This window comes from Triticum aestivum, chromosome 2B (genome assembly GCF_018294505.1).
Source record: "Triticum aestivum cultivar Chinese Spring chromosome 2B, IWGSC CS RefSeq v2.1, whole genome shotgun sequence".
NCBI lineage: Eukaryota > Viridiplantae > Streptophyta > Magnoliopsida > Poales > Poaceae > Triticum > Triticum aestivum.
The window spans coordinates 168,997,430-169,015,128 of NC_057798.1; the positions used below are offsets into that span (position 1 = coordinate 168,997,430).

General features: G+C 44.4%; 3 protein-coding genes across 3 annotated transcripts; all 3 read left to right on the top strand.

Annotated features, from left to right (window-relative positions):
* The first annotated feature begins 3,630 nt into the window (after positions 1-3,630).
* On the top strand, positions 3,631-6,039 carry LOC123044129 (putative pentatricopeptide repeat-containing protein At3g23330). The gene has a single exon (XM_044466776.1). The coding sequence runs from the start codon at positions 3,769-3,771 to the stop codon at positions 5,707-5,709; it is 1,941 nt and encodes a 646-aa protein (XP_044322711.1). The 5' UTR covers positions 3,631-3,768; the 3' UTR covers positions 5,710-6,039.
* Positions 6,040-6,391: 352 nt separating this feature from the next.
* Positions 6,392-10,560, top strand: LOC123044130 (probable phosphoribosylformylglycinamidine synthase, chloroplastic/mitochondrial). The gene is made up of 4 exons (XM_044466777.1): positions 6,392-7,223; positions 7,336-7,985; positions 8,076-9,816; positions 10,254-10,560. The coding sequence occupies exon 3, from the start codon at positions 8,978-8,980 to the stop codon at positions 9,809-9,811; it is 834 nt and encodes a 277-aa protein (XP_044322712.1). The 5' UTR covers positions 6,392-7,223; positions 7,336-7,985; positions 8,076-8,977; the 3' UTR covers positions 9,812-9,816; positions 10,254-10,560.
* Positions 10,561-11,463: 903 nt separating this feature from the next.
* LOC123044132 (histone H3.2) lies at positions 11,464-12,125 on the top strand. Its single transcript, XM_044466778.1, has one exon. It carries the CDS (start codon positions 11,545-11,547, stop codon positions 11,953-11,955), a length of 411 nt encoding a protein of 136 aa, XP_044322713.1. The 5' UTR covers positions 11,464-11,544; the 3' UTR covers positions 11,956-12,125.
* Positions 12,126-17,699: the final 5,574 nt, after the last annotated feature.

The window sequence follows — 17,699 nt, forward strand, 5'->3', positions numbered from 1 at the left end:
AAATTTGGTTTTGAGAAAAGGATGACCGATAGGTCACTGAGAAAACTCCTAACCGAAGATTCGGTGGACCGAGATTTCGGTTCGGTCCTCGGTTGAGACTTAATTGACCGACAGATTAGGGAAAGGCATGAAAGGAAGCGATACTTCAGAAATTGATCTGCAAAGAAACATTGTGTACACACGCAAGGCAAGATCCTGTGAGTACAAAATCAGATCGTAGTAGCAAGAACTTCAGGTGAGCAAATCAGCAATAAGATGCAAACGCAAGACAATCAAAGAGAAAGTGGGAGATAGGAGGGAAGAGGGATGCGTCTGCCACAGTTCACCACCGCCGTTGGTCGTTGCCTACAGGGGTGGAGGGGAGTAGATGCAGCGCATGGCGGCTAGGGTTAGGCGTTGGGTGGGGGGAGGGATCGGGAGTGGAGACAGAAGAGTCGAGGGCTCGAGGCGTAGGTCGGTCCTCTAGTGGGCTAGTGGAGAAGGAAGCTTACGGAAGAGATATTGGGCTGTGGGTTGGCCCAATACGTAGATTGGAGTGCACGTGCATGTCTATTCGGTTTCATCGGTCCATTCGGGTAACTGATGCATGACACCGAATTACCCAAATTAATTTCAGTTTTTAAAACGTGCTGACCGAACCATGCACTAAAACTTTCGGTTTCGGTCTTTTCGGCTTCGGTCCCGGTTTTTTCGGTTCGGTAGTTCGGTCCTCGGTTAATATGCCCACCCCTACCGGGTACTGTTCATCCAAACCTCCCCAACAACGCTCATTGTTCATCAAGCGAAGGAGGCAGCAGGGTTCGATCGGCTACAGTTAGCAGCAGTAGCGAAGGAATCACTCGGGTTCAGTTAACAGTAAGGGATCGATCGCTCGGGTTCAGTAACGTGGCTAGTGCAATCGCTCAGGTTCAGTTAGAGCCCAACGCCTCACTCGGGTTCAGTTAGAGCCCAATGCCTCGCACACACATGCGTACGTGTACGAGAGAAACACGCATCGCTCGGCCCCCGACCACCCACCGTAACCGGGAACTTCCCAAAATTTTCCTCGCCCTCGCTTCTACCATGTTTTTTTTCCGTCATGGACGGTCCAAAGAATGTCATGCAGTTGCGTCTCCGTCCCGCCCAGGACGAAAAACCCATTTTATGTCATGATTTTTTGTCATATAAGTAGGAGCCCACCACATCTATGATGATACCGGGTTTTGTCACAATTATTGCCATAAAAGTGTCATAAGCATGACAGAGAAAAAATTCGTTTGTCCCAAAATGTCACGGATGTGTCTTTTTTTGTAGTGAAGCTTCGTCGGTCCATACTCCTTATCCGACCAAGCATCAGAATCCATCGTTTTCCCTAAAAACCCACAAAAAATCCGGTCGGACAATGTGTCGAACACATCAAGCACAAGGCGGAGCCAGAGAGTTGCCGGACGTACCGCGGTGGCGTCCGGGCCGGAGACGACGTCCCCCGCGGCGAGGACGGGAGAGAGGACTGCTCTGCCGGCGTAGAGGCTATGGAACGGCTGCGGAGCGCGCGGCGACGGAGCTGCGAGATGGAGGACGTGAAGGAGGAAGAAGACAGGAGATAGCAAATGGATCCGGCAAGTCTTTTTGGGTGGATTTGTTGCAATTTACGGTGGAGTTGGGCCGTCGGGTCTGATGTGGTGGGCGTGCCCGGACGCGTCCGGGCGCCCCATATTCGCCCCATGTTTGGGCTGGATATAAGGGGTGCCGGTTAGCCCGGACATTTGAAGACCGTTTGAGGCGTCCATCTGGATCAAAATTTTGCGACCGGATAATGATCGGACGGCCTGTCCGAATGTATGAGACGGGTTTAAGGCGCCCATCCGTAGATGCTCTAATTGAGCTCACTAGTGTATTGGTCATCCCTAGGCAAAGCCTAGTATAGTAAGAGCTTTGGCTCGAACCTTTTTGCTTTCTCTCTCCTACTAATAGAATCAGACAACGCTCTTGTCAAAGTTTGAAAAGAAATATTAGTAACCCTTGGGCAATATGGTGGGTTCAACGCATAACAAATTCACGAAGATTAATTTAAAAGCCCACAATCCACTTATGCTTTCATTCTCAAATTTATTGCCGAACTAGAGGTGATGCACAAAAGCAAGCCTGTGCACCGCAGCGAGACGACACCCATGCACCAACACGTGGACGAAGGGCACTATTTTGTTTACGAAGGCTGCATTGAACCATAAATACTAGAAGAAGGAACAACATGCGGTGAAGGTTAGTAATGGATTTTTTTTAAACGGAGACAAAAGCTTTGTCTCATTTCAAGAGAAGTTTAGACAAGGTTTTAAATTTACAGGATCACACATGTGCAAGAAAAACTAACGGGATCACTCTCGCGAGACTAAATTGCCCAGAAATCTAGCCCCGGTTATCACCCACGTCTTGGCCTTCACCTTGATTATCGCCACCACCCTCGTGTGCAGAGATTCCTTGTTAAGGATGAGGGGGGGGGGGGAGGGGGGATGGCGAGTGGCAGTGATGGTTGAGGGCCAAGATGTTGGGTGGTGAAGTCTGCCAGGAGAGAGAGAAAATTAGCGATGGGGCATAAGAAAGGGAGGGGTAACATGGAGTGATAACACATTTGGCTCTGGTCAATTGAGTCAATGTGTGAGATGGCAATTTTGCTGACCTGACTGCACTAAGGAGAAACCAGAGTTAAACCTGTCGAACTAAGTCTGCAAGTGATTTTAAGACGGTTTTGTAATTTTGAGGGGGTAATTTAGACTGGCATCGACTTTAGGGTTGAAACTTTCAGTGGGGTAGTATGAAAGCTTCCAACATAGGAGTGCACAGTGGGGTAGTATAATTCACCCCACTTTACAGGGATTGGATGATTTGTCCCAGGGTTGTTTTAATGACTAGTGACCTCGGTCCCATCCACCAATCTGGAGGACGGATTATCAAATGGAGAAGCAAAGCGGAGAATGGTTTTTCTACCATGCACGGGATCTTCCGTGCATGCATACTGTTTTCTAGGTCCCACTACTTATGGGAACTTATGACTTACTACACCATATGGCCTTACCTAGATTATTTCTCTCCTCATATTAACCCATGCAATTTAAGTTGAGTTAGAAATTTTAAAACTATGTATCTTTTGAATGAAAATTTTGATTTCTGTTCTGTTAACATATTTGGGGTCTTGGTAAAGAGATCTTTTAAACAAGACCACTCATGAATATATTTCCATAATTTTTTAAATATAAATTTTGAAACTTGATGAATCTATACATGTAACGAGTTCTGCAGATTATCATAGAGTTTCACACCATGTTTCATACAGTTTCACCATCTTTCGCATGGTTTCATCATGTTTTAAAAATCAAAATTTAAAAAGTATCAAAATATATTCAAGAGTGATCTTGTTTAAAGGTCCTCGTCACCAGGAATATAAATACGCACGAAAGTTAAATCGGGATTTTGGCTCATAAGATAAAATGATTCCAAACTTTGAAATCACAGGAAAAAGCATGGGGGTGTGGTGGGTTTCATGTCAGATAGTAGGTGCATGGACCATGTGATTAACTGATATGACATGACTAGATGAATGAAATTACAACTAAAACAGAAGTTCATTACAACTAAAACAGAAGTGCATGCATCCGAATATCTAAGGGCTGACCCATGCTCACTCCCGCGCCGCACATATCACTGCACCCCGAGACCGAGGGCGCGGGCACCACCGCTCGCCGGCCCATCCCGAGCAGTTAGCCGCCCCCGCTTCTCTTCTCACGGTTGCGCATGCAGCCACGGCCCCTGGCGGCGGTGGCGGTGGCCTCCGCGCCTTTCCCGCCGTCATGGGCGCACCAGGTCCGCGAGGCGGCGACCCAGGGGGACTTCCACCACGCCATCGCACTCTTCCTCCGGATGCGCGCCGCCGACGCCCCCGCCGCGCCCCGCTCCGCCGTCCCGGCGTCCCTCCCGGCCGCGCTCAAGTGCTGCTCCGCCCTCGGCCTCCCCGCCCTCGGCGCGTCCCTCCACGCGCTCGCGCTCCGCTCCGGCGCCTTCGCCGACCGCTTCACCGCCAACGCGCTCCTCAACCTCTACTGCAAGCTCCCTGCAGCGCCGTGCCGCTCCCCCGGGACGGAAGACGCGGCAGGGGAGTCGTTGGAGAGCATGCGGAAGGTGTTCGACGAAATGACCGAGAAGGACCCCGTGTCCTGGAACACGCTGGTGTTCGGGTGTGCGGAGAAGGGGAGGCACCAAGAGGCTCTGGTAGTGCTCAGGGAGATGTGGATAGATGGGTGCAAGCCAAACTCGTTTACCTTGTCGAGTGTGCTGCCGATCTTCGCCAAGTGCTCCGACGCCAGGAGGGGAATGGAAGTCCATGGCTTTGCAACCAGGAACGGTTTTGTTGATGATGTGTTCGTTGGCAGCAGCTTGATCGATATGTACGCAAACTGCACTCAAACGGATTACTCGGTCAAGGTGTTCGACAGTCTCCCGTGCCGCGATGCTATCCTGTGGAACTCAATGCTTGCGGGGTGTGCACAGAATGGGTCTGTGGAGGAGGCTCTTCGAATATTTCGCCGCATGCTGCATTCTGGAGTTAGACCTCTGCCTCGTACTTTCTCGAGCCTCATACCTGCCTGTGGAAATGTTGCTTCGTTGCTTCTCGGCAAGCAGCTGCATGCGTACGTCATCTTTGGAGGGTTTGACGGTAATATGTTCATATCTAGCTCCCTGATTGACATGTATTGCAAATGTGGAAACGTGAGCATAGCTCGTCACATCTTTGATCGAATGCAGTCACCTGATACTGTATCCTGGACTGCAATGATCATGGGACATGCTTTACATGGTCCAGCAAGAGAGGCTCTGTTGTTGTTTGACAGGATGGAGTTGGGAAATGTGAAGCCTAATCATATCACGTTTATAGCCGTTTTAACTGCGTGCAGTCATGCTGGATTGGTGGACGAGGGCCGGAAGTATTTCAACAGAATGTCGGACCATCACGGCATTGTTCCCTCTCTTGAGCATTATGGAGCACTTGCAGATATTCTTGGCCGTGCAGGGGAGTTGGAAGAAGCCTACAATTTCATCTCTAAGATGCAAATAAAACCAACCGCAAGTGTCTGGTCCACGTTGTTAAGGGCTTGCAAGGTCCACAAAAATACCGTGTTAGCTGAAAAAGTTGCCAAGAAAATATTTGAGCTTGAACCTAGGAGCATGGGATCTCATGTAATTTTATCGAACACGTATTCGTGTTCTGGGAGATGGAATGAAGCAGCACACCTGAGGCGATCTATGAGAAAGAAGGGCATGAAGAAGGAACCAGCTTGCAGTTGGATTGAATTGAAGAACAAACGGCATGTTTTTGTAGCTCATGATAAGTCCCATCCTTGGTATGAAAGGATTATTGGTGCACTTAATATTTTCTCAGAGCAGATGACACGTCAAGGTTATGTTCCCAATACAGAGGATGTTTTCCAGGATCTTGAAGAAGAGCAGAAGAGCCATGTGTTATGTGGTCACAGTGAAAAACTTGCTATGGTATTTGGTATTTTGAATACACCTCCTGGAACAACAGTTCGTGTGATGAAAAATCTTCGAATTTGTGTTGACTGCCACACGGTAACAAAATTTCTTTCAAAGATAGCTCAGAGGGAGATTGTTATGCGTGATGCAAACCGTTTCCACCATTTTAAGGATGGAACCTGTTCTTGCGGTGACTTTTGGTGATTGAAGAACAGTTTGGGATCAACGTCATGTTCATGACATGATTTCCTATTGGAAATGCACCTGTACATCAACGTCAGGATGAGGTTATTTCTGACTTTTTTTGTAAGTGCCAGGGGTAAAACAAAGTGTGCTCGTAATTCACTAGAAATGGATCGTTTGGTTCTTTGTATACGGAACCATTCTTTGCTGTTGAAGAGCAATGCAAGACTACATCACTAGTCTTTCAAATGCCAAACTAGAGCCACCAGAACATCAGCAATTAATCACTGAATCTTTTGTCTGTTTTGACATATTCAGGTGTACTAGTCTTAAAAAAATTATACTTCACTATATTTGATATTATGATATCGTTACTCCAAGCTGCTGCTTTATCATCTGATATGATTCAACTTACTGAATGTGTTGCCACATTTTCATGGTTGGATATTTCGTCAGATTTATGCCTTTTATGTTCTTTTAACCTTCTAATCAAGGCATATGTCATTGAAAGGAATAATACTCTAGGAAATGCCACTCAGATTAGTGAAATTGATGATTTGCGCCTTTTCAAAGAGAAAAGAAGTTGATGATTTGCCAATCAGTTTCTTTTCTGATCTACAGAATGTGATTCCTGCATTTCCTGGAGTGCTATTCTTTGTCAAATAGCAGGTAAATTATATTCCTGTTATCAAATCTGAGTTACCTACTTACCTTCCATAAAAAACAATGTTGGGAGTAATGTGGGCAAACCTTAGTATCCCCCTTGACATTTGTAAGTACTCCCTCCATAAACTAATACAAGAGCGTTTAGATCACTAGTAGTGATCTAAACGCTCTTATATTAGTTTACAGACGGAGTACTAAATAGTTCTGATACCTGTTACCTTATTTACATCGTATTGGATGGAGCATTGACCATGTAAAACGACCAAGTGATCATCCCTGGAACAAATTTTGCAGAATACAATGTCTCGTATGCTTTTTACTACTGCTTGGAACCTTGCTTCAGCAACTCATTTTTCCTGGCAATAGGTTGTTGCCGTCCTTGCATATTCATCCCCTACTGTTTGTCACAAATCTTTCTAACTAATAAAGCAATCTATTTTCCTAACAAATGTTATTGCTAGTTATTTCACTGACCTTTTCTGTTCAAAGCATCGATACCAGGTGTAGAATCATGTATGAAGATTTTGGCACAGGTTGAATTAGAGACTAGTTGTACAGTCCTAGGAAATGCTCTAAGTACAGATCTTGTGCAGATCAAACAATAGAAAATAAGACACAACAGTTGCTTCAGAAGGGTCCAAAAGATGGCTTCAAACCCTCCTTAAAACATTTTCAAGCATTCTTTATGGTTGCCACATGGAGATTGAGATGAACAGCCAGTTCGAGCAGCTAACAGCCGACGTGATCTCGCGGGTGGTGTCTGGGAGCAACCATAGAGAGGCAAATTTAGTCCATCTGGTGCAGAAGGAGGTCCAGTTTCTTGCCTTCTCCAGTATATTCAACGTTTTTAGCCATGTCCCGGGATTCAGGTACGTATATGCAATTTATCATTTTTTGGAATCCTGTTAATTTGTCAGTTCAAAATAACAAACATAGGCCCAGGTAATTAATCAATGTGTGCGCGTTTGTGAAATTAATCAGATGTCTTCCAACAAAAACACCAGAAGCTCCAGAAAGAGGTGAAGAGCATCCTCGCCAATATTGTCCAAAGGAAAGCGACATTCAGGATTTTCTTACATAGCTTTACCAGTAGATTGATACATTTAAGTATCACCAAATCAATCCTTTTAGGATTACATTCGGACATTGCTTCCATGAAATCATTTTCTTGTAGGGCACTAAAACCATCCAATTGTATCTTGAGCTGAAGCACTAAGATGAATCAAGCGTCCGCTCCTCCCTTTTCCTTCTTCGCGGACTTACTTTGTCTTGGCTAAGGATGTGGATCAACGAAAAGACCACTGACGCAGCATGCACAAAGGGCGCCGCATCACTCTCAATGGCATTCAAGATAATCCTTCCTGCCATCCAATCTTCTGTCCGTAAACTGCAGGGATTGTTGAAACAGGGTACTTTTAGCCAGTGTGTGCAAGTGCGCCAGATTCACCAGGAGCATGATCCGGCTGAGAGTGGATAGAAAGTCGGGAATCTTTCCCTTTCTTTTTATCCCTATGGGTTTTCATTGATCCAAGCTTCCTCTGTTCATACGAAAGGAAAGGATCCAGGTTGTTATTGTGGAGCGCACAGCTATTTGCTTATATCTTCATTTGGCCAAGTCTGGCTGTCCTTAAGTAAGGATAAATGACTTCCTTAATAGAACTACATTGCTATTTACTCATTGGTCTGCAATCAATTCCATTGATTTTCATATTCTATTTCAGGAAAGAGACTTGGAATTAGCGCCCCCGAAGGGGGTAAGATGAGCTTGGAAAAGCAAACAACTCAGAACAAGGTCGACGAGGAGTGACCGATTTCTTGAGGAACGACCAAGGAAGACCAATTAGTTAGGATCGCTACCTTGCCATTAGCGTCCCTTTGAGACCGGACTCATGAAGAGGACCAAAAAATCTATTCAGCTTTGTTATCAACTAGGCATCAGTGGGAACGTCAAGATGAATGAGTCAACTAAGTATCAGATCGACCAAACTGAACAAATGATAGCTCAAGATCATGTTGTTCATTGGGAATTGAAGAGGGGAGAACGAGTAGACATCAAACGATTATTTTCTATTTCTTGTTATCATGGAATTCGTCATCAAGATGGGGCGCCCTTTCTCTGTTCTTTTTATTCCAAACATGAAAGCATCAACAAAACTTCCCTTCCATATAGATCGTCATGGCATGAACTAAATTCTGCATTTCCCCAACCCCACTACTGCCCGAAATTCGCTTTCATCTTGTGATACCTCAGACCTATTTCTTTGGACCCTTAACTACCAAAGTAAAGTGCAGTGGGCACATATATATGTGGGCAGAGGAAGTCTCAAAAAGCAAAGGCCGGACTGTAGATCATGTGACCTGCACCGAAAAGATCGCTGACTGGGATTTCTCCTGGATCAAAGAGGATCAGCTTGCCAAATTCTTCAATCGCGGGCACCCGAGAACGTCGAATGAAAGTGGTCTTTGTGCAACCCTATTTATGTGATAAAAATAATGCAAGAAAACAAATGCGCTAACGCGCAACGGCTTCCGCGCTAGTTGCTCAATCCGTTGCTTGCTTCTCTTCTATCTTGGAAAAGTGAGGATTTCTTATCTGATCCTACGGAAGGAAGAGAGGTGGAAAATGTTGTCTGCATCCTCAAAACCAAAGGTTGCCATCATTCGTGAAGAAGGGAGTAACAGTGACAGGGAAATGTCTGCTGCATTCCATGTTGCTGGTTTTGAACCGTGCGATATCACAATGTCAGATCTCTTGAACCAAAAGGCTTCTCTAACGGAATTCCGTGGGATTGCATTTGTTGGTGGATTTAGCTATGCAGATGTTCTTGAGTCAGCAAAAGGTTGGGCTGCATCTATCAGGTTCAACCAGCCCCTCATACAGCAGTTCCAGGAGTTCTACAATAGGCCAGACACATTCAGCCTTGGGGTGTGCAATGGGTGTCAGCTCATGGCTCTTCTTGGTTGGGTACCAGGACCCGATATTGGAGGCTCGCTTGGTGCAGGTGGAGACATGTCCCAGCCAAGGTTCACTCACAATGAATCTGGCCGTTTTGAATGTCGGTTTATCAGTGTGGCCATAGGGGATTCTCCTTCTATAATGTTCAAAGGTATGGAAGGCTCTACTTTGGGCATTTGGAGTGCTCATGGTGAAGGGAGAGCCTTATTCCCAGATGAAAATGTCTTATCTGATGTTGTCAATTCAAATCTGGCCCCTCTGAGGTACTGCGATGATGCTAATAATGTCACAGAGGTTTATCCTTTCAACCCTAATGGCTCTCCGCTTGGTATTGCGACCCTTTGCTCCCCTAATGGAAGACACCTTGCTCTGATGCCACACCCGGAGCGTTCCTTTATGATGTGGCAATACCCAGGGTATCCCAAGGAGTGGCAGGTTGAGAAGGGTGGTCCCAGTCCTTGGTTGCGCATGTTCCAGAATGCAAGAGAATGGTGTTCATAGAGAAGGTAAATCAGACTCCTGAAATTCCACCTTGTTTTGGCTCCCTGTAGTTTTTTGTTTACTTTTGGTTTTCTATATGGTTAAGATCTTTGGCTAGCCCGTTAACTAGACACAGTTTGTTGCTCTCGTCTACATCTGAACCGCTCATTCTGTAAATGGCATTCTTGTTGTTTTATGTTTTTGGTAACTCTCCTCTTAGCTTGATCTTTGTTGTAGTAGTGTGTTAGCTTGAACACCGCGTTGTGCTTGAATTTTGTTATTTAATGCAGTGATAATTATTAGGCATCCAGGGTTCATGTTCTAGCTCAGTGCTTCACTGCAATAGAAAGAATAAAAAAAATAGTGCTGGGGATTGTATTTTGTTGTTCCATTCACATGAGGTCTCGTACAATACTGCCATGAAATAACTATTTGCTTACCTTCCATTTCCTGGAACTTACAGGGACCAAATTGGTGGCCCGTATGTATGCTTAGAGGGGCATTCTGCTGTAGAACAGAACTAATGTGGACATGGATCAACTGAATACTATGTCTGAAATTATCGTGTTGGAAGAACTCAAGTGACAGGCAGCAGTTCTCAGTTCTTGAGTTGAGATGGAATGTTTGTGCAACTTATTCTCAATGGACATGGACAGTGCCTGTATAGGCGCTGCCTGCGAGCATAGTTATGTTTTCGCTAGCTGAATTGAGCTATATGCTTCTTCTGCAATGATTCACCTATATCCAATGATACAATATGGTTAGTTCCAGACTGGTAGCACTTGATTTTGTGACCAACTTGTTGATGATTTGAAATCTTGTTAGCGCTTATGAGTGATTACAGGCTTTGAACGAACATAATCAAGCAGGGTTTTTGCCTCGTTAAATTTACTGAGTTTAGTGGTCACAAGCTTAACGAGCCAAGCAGCTTGTTAATTCACCTAGTGAGTAAGAATGCTTCTCGAAATGGAAGAAAACAATTGAACATCAAGAATTAGTATATGGCTCTGTTTGGTTGGGAATTTTCCATGGCTTCCGCTGCTGACAAGCCGACCACCCAAACGTGCTCGCCACGAATCCATCGAAAATAACTCGAAGTAGTGACTTTCAGAAACAGTAGTAGTTCGGCGTGTGTGCTAAAGCAGTCAAAACTGAAAAGAAATTCTTTTCTAAAATGTTCATTTATATGTAAATCAGTTTACAGATCAGTGTTTATGATGAATTAGCGCATAAATAATGTTCCAGGGCTTCAGGGCATTACAAATAATTCATAGATGTATATAGCACTGAAATATGTCTACATACATCAATTTCAGCGACAACTAATATAGAACGGAGGGAGTACGTACGTAGTAGTAGAACAAATGTAGCAATCACCGAAACTCTTCTTGTCAAAGAAAAGCACTACTTTCGTCAATTCTTGTTTGGGCTGAGGTTTTCGTTTGGGACGTTGGCGGCAAGGAGCAAAATATAGCCGCGCCTCCTCAGAGTCCATTTTCGTTTCTTCTGCTTCTCCACGATCCGCGTGACTTGTCTCCAACCAATCAGTGCGCGTCCCACAGATCGCCCCTCGAACGCAGATCCCAGCCGTCCATGCACGACACATCCAACGCCCCACGCCCCACCATCCCTCCCGGAAAACCAACACCCACGCCTCCTATTTAACACCGTCCCATCCCCCTTCTTCTTCCTCGCTCCAGTTCCCCAAACCTCCCAGCGCTCCTCCCTCCTCAGCCTCCCGGCGCATCTCCGGCATGGCCCGCACCAAGCAGACGGCGAGGAAGTCCACCGGCGGCAAGGCGCCGAGGAAGCAGCTGGCCACCAAGGCCGCGCGCAAGTCCGCCCCGGCCACCGGCGGCGTGAAGAAGCCCCACCGCTTTCGCCCCGGCACCGTTGCGCTCCGGGAGATCCGCAAGTACCAGAAGAGCACGGAGCTGCTCATCCGCAAGCTCCCCTTCCAGCGCCTCGTCCGCGAGATCGCCCACGACTTCAAGACCGACCTCCGCTTCCAGTCCTCCGCCGTCTCCGCCCTGCAGGAGGCCGCCGAGGCCTACCTCGTCGGGCTCTTTGAGGACACCAACCTCTGCGCCATCCACGCCAAGCGCGTCACCATCATGCCCAAGGACATCCAGCTCGCCCGCCGCATCCGTGGCGAGAGGGCCTAGGCTGCAACCCATGCTTGGCGTGTTAGATCCCTAATAGGCATCGGTGGAAATCTGTGTGCTACTAGTGTTTCAGAATGTGTCTGTGTTGTTCTTGTCATGTGTCTAATCTGATGGTACCCTCTTGTTGCCATCAGCAATGGAAATGAAAATGTTGGCTTCCTGTTCGCATTCATCTGCGTTTGAATGCCAAATTGTCGCCTGTTTTAGCTAGCATGCTCTATATTTCTTAATTGGTCTTGAATTAACATGTGGCCGTCAATTTTTGTACTGAGTACTCTGGTTAGCTGCCTCTGAACCTGACCTGAGCGAACTGGCAGTTGAGATAGTACCTGAAAATTGCTTGTCCGCTAGTGTGCTCGACCAGTTGCATGACAGTACCGGTGTGTCTGATGTTCAGCGCAGATATTCTGTTGAAAAGCATCCCTACTTTGCCTAATTATATTGCAACCCTGCAAGTCTATGAACCGTGCTCTAAACTTAGTTGGTGTCCTGTCTTCAGATCTTACAGGTTCAGGACCGGCCTGCAATATTATTGGGTGCATCACCCACAATTCCTAACTAACGCACCAGGGCATCGAGGAAGCGCTCTCCACTATTGATCAGAATTTCATGCTATTCCTGCTTATGCCGCAGTTGTTCTTGTGTTCTGTTCCCAGTGGATCGGCCATTGCTTCTGGATAGAGCATCCTGAAACATAGGTTACATTCAGGAGTGTAAAGAGAACATGTGTCCTATCCCAAGCATGTGAAATGACCTGCCAGTTTTAGCTACTGTGTTCTTAATTGCTTAGATTTTGTAGTAGCTTAAATGGCAGTACTGTGTCAAAATTCGAAATAACTATTCCGGCTGGTTGCCTCGGAACCTGAATGAACAGATGTAATACGCTCGTTCAGTTCAGTTTTGTGTACCTTACATAAACAGTGCCTTCCTGATGATCACATCGGTGTTGAAAGTGTCTCAACCCTGCCTCTGTGCTGTATAATCTCAAAACTACAAACACAGTCAGAGCATCTCCAACAGGTGCGCAGCGCGCTAAATTATTTATTTAGTGTCAAAATAGCGTTTGCTCCAACAGACGCTGCAAAATATGGCGTGCCGTTATAGCTCTAGTAGACGCTGCAAAATCCAGCGCGCGAGCAGCCGGTGCTTGAAAAAAATTGAAGCAACACATACGAAAAATATGAAACAACATATCCATTAAATTCATAGCATAGTTCAAGCCCAACACCACAAGCTAGTCCATACGATACAAATAAATCACGAAACCCCCAGAAAGAAACCTAGATCGGGAGTTCCGCTGCCGCAAGTCTCTATAGTCACGAAAAACTAATTGGAAGCCCGTTCCGGCACCCTGCCGGAGGGGGAACCATCAGCAGAGGCCATCTTCATCATCTCGGCGGTCTCCATGATAAGGAGGGAGTAGTTCACCCTCGGGGCCGAGGGTATGTACCAGTAGCTATGTGTTTGATCTCTCTCTCTCTCTCTCTCTCTCTCTCTCTCTCTTGTTCTTGATTTGGCACGATCTTGATGTACCGTGAGCTTTGTTACTATAGTTGGATCATATGGTGTTTCTCCCTCTCTAGTGATGAATTGAGTTTTACCTTTGAGGTTTCACTATTATCGGATTGAATACTATTATGGATTTGAGAACACTTGATGTATGTTTTGCGTGGGATACCCGTGGTGACAACGGGGTGTTCTATTGATTCACCTGATGTATGTTTTGGCTTTCAACTCACGGATTCCCGAGGTGACATTGGGGTAATCTATGCATATGAGTTGATGCACGTTTTCGTCCTTGTTTCTCTGGTAGGAATCTTGGGGCACTCTTTGAAGTTCTTTGTGTTGGATTGAATATTATGAATCTGAAGTTGTTTGATGCATATCGTATAATTGACCCACAGATACTTGTGGTGACATTGGAGTATCTAGGTGATATTAGGGTTGATTAATGTGTGTCATATGGTGTTATTTTACTACGAACTCTAGGGCTGTTTGTGATACTTATAGGAATATTCAATTGATTGATCGGAAGAATAACTTTGAGGTGGTTTCGTACCCTACAAGCAATTTCATCTTATGTTCCCCGCGATAAGAACTTTGGAGTGACTTTTGTCACATGTCGAGGGATTGCCATATGATCTAATTATGTTATCATTTTCGAGAGAACTTGCACTAGTAAAAGTATGAACCAGTTTTAGCTCACTTTTGTTACTAGTTACCTTGCTGTTTTCAAGCATTGCAATACCGTTTTAGCTCACTTTTGTTACTAGTTACCTAGGCCTTGTTTTCAAGCATTGCAATACCGTTTTAGCTCACTTTTGTTACTAGTTACCTTGCTGTTTTTATAAAGATGCGGGTCATCCCAGAAGTAATGTCTTAAATCATAGAAAAACTTTTTCTTTTGTTGGTATGTGAAGCTAGGTGGTACGAATTTAGCAACGATATAATTAGCATAATCAACATACCATGGAGTAGTACGAGAAGCATTTATGATAGCTAATTGTTCATCAGGAAAGCTATCATCAATAGGCAGTGGGTCATCAAGAACATTTTCTAACCTAGACAAGGTGTCTGCAACGGGGTTCTCAGCTCCCTTTCTATCAATAATATGCAAATCAAATTCTTGTAGCAAAAGAACCCACCTAATGAGTCTAGGTTTAGCATCTTTCTTTTTCATAAGGTATTTAATAGCAGCATGATCAATGTGAACAGTAACTTTGGAATCAACAATATAGGATCTGAACTTATCATAAGCAAACACAACTGCTAAAAATTCTTTTTCAGTAGTAGCATAGTTCGTTTGAGCACTGTCTAGAGTTTTACTAGCATAATGGATAATTTATTTTTTAATCAACTCTTTGTCCTAGAACAACATCAACAACATAATCACTAGCATCACACATAATTTCAAAGGATAGGTTCCAATTAAGCGGTTGAACAATAGGTGCAGAAATTAAGGCTTTCTTAAGGATTTCAAATGCTTTTACACAATCATCGTAAAAAATACAACATCCTTTTGCAAGGGATTAGTAAGAGGCCTATAAATGTTAGAGAAGTATTTAATAAATGTCCTATAGAAACCAGCATGACCAAGGAAACTTCTTATACCTTTGATATCTTTAGGACACAACATTTTCTCAATAAATTCAACTTTAGCTTTATCAACTTCAATACCCGTTTTGAAGATTTTATGCCCCAAGACACTACCTTCATTAACCATAAAGTGGCACTTCTCCCAATTCAAGACAAGATTAGTTTATTCACATCTCTGCAAAACTCGATCAAGGTTGCTTAAGCAATCATCAAAAGAAGTTCCGTAAACGGAAAAATCATCCATGAAAACCTCAACAATCTTTTCACAAAAGTTAGAGAATATAGTAGTCATACATCTTTGAAAGGTAGCAGCTGCATTGCATAAACCAAAAGGCATACATCTATAAGCAAAAGTACCAAAAGGGCATGTAAAAGTAGTTTTTTCTTGATCCTCTTGTGACACAGGTATTTGAGAAAAACCAGAGTATCCATCTAGAAAGCAAAAGTGTGTATGTTTGGATAATCTTTCTAGCATTTGATCAGAAGGGTAAAGGATAATGATCTTTCCTAGTTGCTTTGTTCAATTTTCTAAAATCAATTACCATTCTATAACATGTGACAATTCTTTGTGGAATCAATTCATTTTTATCATTAGGAACAACAGTAATACCACCCTTCTTTGGGACACAATGAATAAGACTTACCCATCTACTATCAGCAATATGATAACTTATACCTGCTTCTAGAAGCTTTAGTATTTCATTTCTTACTACTTCCTTCATCTTAGGGTCCAACCGTCGCTGATGATTACTTTAACTGAGATGTGAGAAAACACAAACTATTACGTTGTCTTCCTTGTCCAATATCAACTCTTTTAGCATGTCATACTTAATGAGTGCTCCCAATCATAAAAGATGTTCAAGATAATATATTTGTATGTGAAAACCTCTCTTTCCTTATTACTTCCTATTAATTGCAACGATGACCAAAACTATGTTTGTCAACTCTCAATAACTTTTATGCCTCATACTTTCTATGTGTGAAGTCATTACTATCCATAAGATCAATATGAACTCTTTTATTCTTTTTTATTCTTTCTACTTTCTCAAGATCATGGCAAGAAATCAAAGACCTTTACTCAACACTAATCTTTATTATAGATAGCTCACAGACTCGATTACAAAAAGAGATCACAAAGCAAAACTCAGAACTAATTGATACTAAAACTTCAATCTACTAGATCAAGATACTACTAAAAGGATCAAACTAAATAAAACAGTAAAGATAGGAGTGTGATGGTGATACGATACCGGGGCACCTCTGTAGGACCTTGAGAAGAGGTGTCTAGAGGGGGGGGGGTGATTAGACACTAAGTACCAAAGTTGCAGTTTTTAAGTTTCCTTAAGTTTAAGTGGAGTTTAGGCACAAGTTTGACATTCACAATACACATCAAGCAAGCATGCAAAGAGTATGTGAGCAGCGGAAAGTAAAGCATGCAACTTGCAAGAATGTAAAGGGAAGGGTTTTGGAGGATTCAAACGCAATTGGAGACACGGATGTTTTTGGCGTGGTTCTGATAGGTGGTGCTATCATACATCCACGTTGATGGAGACTTCAACCCACGAAGGGTAATGGTTGCGCGAGTCCACGGAGGGCTCCACCCACGAAGGGTCCATGAAGAAGCAACCTTGTCTATCCCACCATGGCCGTCGCCCACGAAGGACTTGCCTCACTAGCGGTAGATCTTCATGAAGTAGGCTATCTCCTTGCCCTTACAAACTCCTTGGTTCAACTCCACAATCTTGTCGGAGGCTCCCAAGTGACACCTAGCCAATCTAGGAGACACCACTCTCCAAGAAGTAACAAATGGTGTGTTGATGATGAACTCCTTGCTCTTGTGCTTCAAATGATAGTCTCCCTAACACTCAACTCTCTCTCATAGGTTTTGGATCTGGTGGAAAGAAGATTTGAGTGGAAAGCAACTTGGGAAAGGCTAGAGGTCAAGATTCATATGGTAGGAATGGAATATCTGGGCCTCAACACATGAGTAGGTAGTTCTCTCTCAGAAAATGTATGCTGGAAGTGTAGGTTCAGTCTGATGGCTCTCTCCACGAATGAAGAGGAGGTGGAGGGGTATATATAGCCTCCACACAAAATCTAACCGTTACACACAATCTACCAAACTCGGTGGGACCGAATCGTTAAACTCAGTCAGACCGATTTAGCAAATAATGTGACCGTTAGGTTTTTCGGTGGGACCGAAATGCAACTCGGTGAGACCGATATGGTTAGGGTTAGGGCATAACGTAATCTCGGTAAGACCGATTACACAAACTCGGTGAGACCGATTTTGGTAATGAGCTTTCCAGAGAGTTGGTCAGGCAAACTCGGTTTGACCGATTACACAAACTCGCTGGGACCGATTTTGGTAATGAGTCAACCATGAGGTTTGCATTGTAATCTCGGTAGTACCGATTACTCAAACTCGGTGAGACCGATTTTGGTAATGGACATACACAGAGAGATTACAATCCCATCTCGGTGAGACCCAGATCCCTATCGGTGAGAGCGATTTGCCTAGGGTTTGTGGCAGTGGCTATGACATCTGAACTCGGTGGCGCCGGATAGAAAGAATCGCTGGGGCCGAGTTAGACTTTTGGTTTAGGACATATGTGTGGAAGTGGGAAAGTAGTTGAGGGTTTTGGAGC